This window comes from Ascaphus truei, chromosome 2 (genome assembly GCF_040206685.1).
Source record: "Ascaphus truei isolate aAscTru1 chromosome 2, aAscTru1.hap1, whole genome shotgun sequence".
NCBI classification, from domain to species: domain Eukaryota; kingdom Metazoa; phylum Chordata; class Amphibia; order Anura; family Ascaphidae; genus Ascaphus; species Ascaphus truei.
Genome location: NC_134484.1, coordinates 281148503 through 281155758, shown reverse-complemented (window position 1 = coordinate 281155758; position 7256 = coordinate 281148503). Strand labels below are relative to the sequence as shown.

The 7256-nt window shown below is 39.0% G+C and overlaps 1 protein-coding gene across 2 annotated transcripts; it reads right to left on the bottom strand.

The window, feature by feature from the left end:
• Positions 1-2008: 2008 nt before the first annotated feature.
• On the bottom strand, positions 2009-6515 carry LOC142487272 (uncharacterized). 2 transcript variants are annotated; one of them, XM_075586280.1, is made up of 2 exons: positions 5114-6515; positions 2009-2644 (listed from the first exon to the last, which is right to left on the bottom strand). In XM_075586280.1, exons 1-2 carry the CDS (start codon positions 6160-6162, stop codon positions 2515-2517), a joined length of 1179 nt encoding a protein of 392 aa, XP_075442395.1. In that variant the 5' UTR covers positions 6163-6515; the 3' UTR covers positions 2009-2514. The 2 variants fall into 2 exon arrangements, with proteins under 2 accessions (XP_075442395.1, XP_075442396.1); XM_075586281.1 differs by having other exon boundaries at positions 5131-6515.
• Positions 6516-7256: the final 741 nt, after the last annotated feature.

Below are 7256 nucleotides of genomic sequence, written 5' to 3'. Positions count from 1 at the left end.
AAAATTGTGGGGTCAGTGGTTAGAGTAGTGTAGGTAGTTTTATCACCAAGAATTCTTAATGATTCTTGCAGGTAATAACTCCTACTCATAACCACCGTACCCCCACCTTTATCGGCTGATTTAATCACTAGATTTTTGTCCTCAGCTAGTTTGTTTAAGGCCTCAATTTCTTTGTGTGTAACGTTACTTTTACTCTTAGAATCAAGGACTAGCTGTTCAAAATCATTTGTAATAAGACTATAGACGGTATCAACAAAATTGCCCTTATCATGTCGTGGGAAAAAGGTTGACTGATTTTTTAAGGTAGTGTGGCAAAAGTTAGATTCCAAAGAAATAACTTTTGGTGTATTAATTGCATCTATTTTAGGCAAATCAAAATTCCTTTTAAAAAAATGTCATTTCAAAGTCAGTTTTCTCAAGTATTTATTAGCATCAATAAAAAGTTTAAAAGCATGTGGCTTGACCGAAGGTGCAAATTTTAAACCTCTAGGCAATATTTGAAGGTCTGAGTCTGTTAAAATTGTGTCACTTATGTTAAAAATGCCTGATGTATTAACTACTGTACTTGGCTCTTTTGTTTAGATAGTTTTCCTCCTCTGGTTCCTCGTCTATACTTTCCTCACTTGTTCTCTTTGGAGTATGGAGATCTTTCTCTTCCAGGGGTGCAAAGCGGTTCTTGTTTTGCCAATCTTTCAAAGCTTTTCTCCATGGGAACACAAGATCCTCGTCTCTCTCCCTGGATTTTTGTCCTTTCTCCAAAAAAGAAGCAGAGGAAGGAGATGTCAAATCTTTGTGTGTGTCTCTCTTATTTTTATTATCCTTATTATAATATGGCTGTTTGCCACGTTTGTCTTGTTCCCTATCCCTATGATAGTTTTTGTTATATTTCCTATCTTCTTTCCTATAGGGGTGGGGTGATTTAGATCTGTCATAAGAGCGTTTTTTGGGTGTGGTAGACTTAACCTCTAAAACTTGATTGTCTTTAGGCAAATTAGTAGGCTCTTTCTTTTCTATTTTAGGTTTAGACCATTTTCTAATTGTGCCATTAATATAATCTAATTTATCTCTCTGAAATTTACTAACCTTAACAGATATAACAGTTGAGTGTAATTTTTCAATCCTATTTTGTAATAAACCATCTTTATCTTTAAAGCTGGGAGTTTCAGAAAAAAGGTTCTAATTTAGTTTGTAAATCATTTATAGAAGTATCTAAATCTTCTAATGACTCTTGATGTTTACCAATAAGATGTTTCATTAGCTCAAATGAACATGCATCAATAATAGTGTTCCATTTATCTAAAAAGATTTTATCAGTATTATAAGAAGTGGGTTGTTTAAAAATGCGCAGACCTCGTGGAATTCGTTGCGCTTTGAGATAATTTTCTAAACTGACCATTTTTTTTTTTTTTGGTCACTCACTGTTGAACTTCTTAAGCATGCAGTGGTGAATTTACAGACGCATGCGCAGTAATAATCAGCTATGTACTATAGCTCCCATCTCAAAGAGGATTACACGCAGGCGCAGAGAGGTGATGCTCGGCTAGGGACGGACGATTAAATACACAATGGCAAGCTTTAGAAACGGAATGTCTCTGGAGATGTGTCTGTCAATAAGAGGTTCAAATCCTTGAGCGAGCCTTGTGTGTGTGCATGGGGGAGGGGGTACAGGGTACAGCTGCATGAAGGATTAGCTGTACTGCAGTTCAAAGAAATGGCATATTTTCAAAAGCAGAAAAAAGGTAAGGTGCAAAACAGCGCTAATGATATTGATTGAAATTAAATAAATGTTCAGGCAGCCAGGTGGATGACTGGTAGTACAACCAGTCAGGGAAGCAAAATGAGAAAAAAGGTTAAACCGGCGCCAAAGGGGGGTAAATACCAGACCAGTGGAGGGTGTGACAGTCCAAATACAGTCCTTGGGATGCTGAATAGTGATGATTTCAACTCAGCAGTGTATATGTGGAAAAAGAAAAGAAAAAGATAATGGTGCAGTAAATCAACACAGGGGGGGGGGGGGGAAATGCACAGATAATTTACAGATAATGACAAACAAGACATACAAACATGAAACAATAGCACGGCCTAAATATTAATAAAAAGCAATTTATTTGTGTGGAAAGTGCATGAACCGCATCCGGAGGGGTAAAATTACAACCCTACTCACAGAATGCTGGAAGGGTACAGGCAATGATCTGGTGCGTGCAGCTGGGCTCTCAAGATGGCGACCGGAGCACTTGGGCTGGCGTCTACACGTGACTGGAATGCCAGGCTGGTGACTCAGATGACGGGACCTCTGGGCGGACGTGACGTCACCTCCGTTGTAATTTCTCCACCGGCTCACAGGTCTCCAGTCCTCCAGTCCTCCTCAGCAGCCGCAATATCGCCGCACCGGTTTTAAAACACTTTTCAGAGACTGCAGATTTCTCCTTAGGAACTGCAGACTTCTTCCACACAGTGAAACACTCTAAAAACTTGGAACTTCCCAACGCGTTTCGTACGCATGCGCGTACTTTTTCAAGGGATGTGCTTGTCTAATAGTCTCCATGGTATATATACCATCAGTCCAAAGTCCTGGTTGGTTAATTGGATGGCATTAACCCCACTTAGGGCTAATAGATCACAGCACATGAACAAAGGCCTGTTGCTAATCAACATACATTACAAACATATAACATTAATTGGGATAACAGAAAAAAGAGAGGAAAAACATTAAAAACATTTAAAAAGACATTTAAAAAGACATTAAAAATATACAATGGCAGAACAATGAATTAATGACTTAAAATAGAATGACGCAAATAAATAATTATAAAAAGGCTTTGAGTTCAAAATCGATATTCATTCCTTTAGGGGAGAGAGTTTTAAGTTCATATATCCAGTAAGCCTCACGTATACTGGCCTGCTGGAGTCTACTCCCCCCTCTGGGGTTAACATCAACTTGTTCAATTGCCTGACAGATAAGACCCTTGGGATTTTGATCATGGTACAGAGAGAAATGGTGTGAGACACTATGTGTCACTAAGCCCTTTTTAATGTTGTAAATATGCTCATAGACACGTCTCTGGAATGTTCTCCCTGTTCTGCCCACATATTGCAAGCCACAAGGGCATTGCAATAAATATATAACATATGTAGAGTGGCAGTTGATGAAATTATATATAGGGTAACTCTTATTAGTAACACTAGATGTAAATTTTTTTGAGTTTTTACTAAATGAACATGCTACGCATTTTGCACAGGTGAAGAAACCTTTTACATTCCCTCCTAGTTTCTGCTTTTTTTGGTTCACCGGACAACTGGGGGCTAATTTAGATTTTAAGTTATTTGCCTTAGAAAATATAATATTGGCTTTTTTTGGAAGGATATCTGCCAATATTTCATCTTGTAATAAAATAGGCCAATGCTTATTTATAATTTGTTTAATTTTTGGCGCCATCTCATTGTATTGAGTGATGAACGCTACCTGGTTGTGACGTGTATTTATTGTTTCCTTCTTTTTGACCTCATATTGAAGTAAAGTGTCCCTATTTATCTCATTTACCTGATCAAAAGCCTCATTTAATTCAACCTCTCGATATTTTCTATTAATGAATTTTTGTTTTAGATCTTCTGCTTGTTTCTTAAAAATCTCGTCTTCTGAACAGTTACGTTTCAGACGTACCAATTGTCCCTTTGGAATGTTTCGCAGCCACTGTGGATTATGGTGACTATCCGCGCGCACATAGTTATTTGCCTGCACAGGCTTGAAAAAGGTTTTTGTGTGCAATATATCATCTTTGACATATATGTGGAGGTCCAAAAAGTCAATGTGTTCAGTACTAAAACTACAGGTGAATTTTAAATTAAGGTGATTGTGATTTAAATATGTGCAAAAATCATTTAAAGAATCCTGAGTGCCTGACCAAATGAAAATCACATCGTCAATGTAGCGCCGCCAGAGCACCAGGTTTGCTCCTAGTGGACAGTTGTTCCAAATGAACTCCTCCTCCCAACTATCCATAAATAAGTTGGCATAACTAGGAGCAAACCTCGTACCCATGGCGGTACCACATTTCTGAATGTAATAGTGGGAATTGAAGGTAAAGTAATTGTGTGTTAAGATAAACCAAATACTTTCCATCAGGAAATCCCTCTTAGTGCGTGAATAGCCACTGGAGTGTTCCAGTTTGCGAGACACGGCCTGGCATCCTTGATGATGGTCAATAACTGTGTATAAGGATGTTACATCCGCTGTCGCAAGAATGTATCCTTGCTGCCATTTCAGATCTTTTAAAATTTGTAGCGTATGTGTCGTGTCTCGCAAATAGGATCTACCACCGGTGACTATAGGTTGAAGATGGTGATCTATAAATTGTGAAAGATTTGAAGTGAGGGAAGAAATACCAGAAATAATAGGTCTCCCCGGAGGTGCAGTTAAATGTTTGTGAATTTTAGGTATAAAGTAAAATAACGGTGTACGTGGAAACTGAACAGATAGAAATTTAAACTCATCCTCACACAATGCCCCACTATCTACACCAGAAGTCAACAATTCTCCCAGTTCGGCTTTGAAATGCACCAAAGGGTCACTGTTAAGGGGGAGGTATGTGGTCTCATCTCCCAGTAATCTCATGGACTCTTTTAGATAATACTCTTTGTCCATGACCACAATACCCCCACCCTTATCAGCCGATTTGATAACAATCGAGTCATTATTCTCCAGATCTTGGACTGCCTCTTTTTCTTTAATATTAAAATTATCTTTTTTGATTTTGTATGTTCTACATGAGTTCTCTAGATCCATGCTGACCATTTCTACAAAGGAGCTTACTAGATGTCCTTGCGCGAACTTTGGATAGAACGTGGATGCTTTTTTAAAAATCTTTTCTTGAGGCTCCGCAGTGCTGCGTACCTCTTGAATGGGATTGGTTTGGTTAGTAATTTTATCCCTAGCAAAATATTTTTTCAGGGCGAGTTTGCGGGCAAATTTGTGAACATCTATGTAGAGATTAAAACTATTTGGTCCACAGACTGGAGCAAACTTAAGCCCTTTGTTGAGTACTTTTTTCTCAATATCGGTGAGCTGGTACTGACTTATATTAAAGATATTCGGATACTCTTTTGTAGTTTTTACCCGATTTCTACTAGTACCTCCTCTTCTCCCTCGGGTCCTGTCTTTCTTTTTGTGTAGTTTAGTGGAGGTTGGATTTCTGATACATGTTTGATTATTTCCACCTCTGGGAAGATGTGATCTCTTTCCTTCCTCCACTCTAAAAAAGAGAAATTTGATTTAATGGCTGGTGTGGGGAGTGGTGTATACGAGATGCTCTCCACATCACTCTCTGATCCTATATCCGACAGCAGTGTATATCTATTGCTGACCGGAATGGGAATTGATTGAGGTAATGTTAGTGCATCATATCGTTCCTTAGCTCTTTTTTGTTGCAGATATAGATTTTTATCATGCAAAGGTTGCTTAACCGGAACGAACGGTGTGGGAACCAGTACATTACTAGAGGATTTTTTTGGGGCATTATTAACTCCCTTTTGTATATATCTGCTCCTTTTAGCATTGGATTCTTTGGATCCTATCGTTACATTGGGTTTCTTATTATCTACATTTATAGCATTAATCTCCTTAGATTTCTTTGCCCAATCTCTCTGACAACCAGTGTCATAGTCTTGTTTATCCCTAAAAAAATTTTGTTGTTTAATTTGAACTATCTCTAATTCTGCCTGATCTAGCCTTTTCTTAATAGTCGGTTCTAGAGCGAGCAACTCCTTGTTATCTTTATAGGGATCTAATTGGATCTTCATATCTAATATATGGCCATCCAATTCGGCTAGGGTTTTCCTCCGTTGATGCACCAAAAGCTTCATGAGAGAGAACGAACATTGGTCTAATATTTCATTCCATTCCCTCATGAAGCCCTCATTATGCGCATCTCCGGTGGGTTTTTTCCGAACCCTAAGCCCCCTAGGGATACGGTGATTTTCCAAATACTTGCTCAGTGTGGTGGCTTCCCACCATTGTTTGCTTTCTAGCATAAGTGTTTTTTCTAGCTGAGCAAGTATTGGATGAAAATCTTCAGTCACACTTTCTATACCTTGGACTGAGTTAGGGTCACTAAAGATATGATCAACATTGACATTGTGACGAGATCTTATGAACAGCGAGCTCATGATGACACTCAAAATGAATAAAATATAAATAAAATAAAAGCAGCTAACACCAAATTGTACAAAACAAACAATCACAGAAAAAAGGTAAGGTGCAAAACAGCGCTAATGATATTGATTGAAATTAAATAAATGTTCAGGCAGCCAGGTGGATGACTGGTAGTACAACCAGTCAGGGAAGCAAAATGAGAAAAAAGGTTAAACCGGCGCCAAAGGGGGGTAAATACCAGACCAGTGGAGGGTGTGACAGTCCAAATACAGTCCTTGGGATGCTGAATAGTGATGATTTCAACTCAGCAGTGTATATGTGGAAAAAGAAAAGAAAAAGATAATGGTGCAGTAAATCAACACAGGGGGGGGGGGGGGGAAATGCACAGATAATTTACAAATAATGACAAACAAGACATACAAACATGAAACAATAGCACGGCCTAAATATTAATAAAAAGCAATTTATTTGTGTGGAAAGTGCATGAACCGCATCCGGAGGGGTAAAATTACAACCCTACTCACAGAATGCTGGAAGGGTACAGGCAATGATCTGGTGCGTGCAGCTGGGCTCTCAAGATGGCGACCGGAGCACTTGGGCTGGCGTCTACACGTGACTGGAATGCCAGGCTGGTGACTCAGATGACGGGACCTCTGGGCGGACGTGACGTCACCTCCGTTGTAATTTCTCCACCGGCTCACAGGTCTCCAGTCCTCCAGTCCTCCTCAGCAGCCGCAATATCGCCGCACCGGTTTTAAAACACTTTTCAGAGACTGCAGATTTCTCCTTAGGAACTGCAGACTTCTTCCACACAGTGAAACACTCTAAAAACTTGGAACTTCCCAACGCGTTTCGTACGCATGCGCGTACTTTTTCAAGGGATGTGCTTGTCTAATAGTCTCCATGGTATATATACCATCAGTCCAAAGTCCTGGTTGGTTAATTGGATGGCATTAACCCCACTTAGGGCTAATAGATCACAGCACATGAACAAAGGCCTGTTGCTAATCAACATACATTACAAACATATAACATTAATTGGGATAACAGAAAAAAGAGAGGAAAAACATTAAAAACATTTAAAAAGACATTTAAAAAGACATTAAAA

Excerpts from the sequence above, each read along its gene's own strand:
- LOC142487272 (XM_075586280.1), bottom strand. The coding sequence starts at position 6,162 with ATGAGCTCGCTGTTCATAAGATCTCGTCACAATGTCAATGTTGATCAT. Across the intron at positions 2,645-5,113 it reads GAGGTACTAGTAGAAATCGG|CAACAGGCCTTTGTTCATGT; the intron begins GTAAAAACTACA and ends TATGTTGATTAG.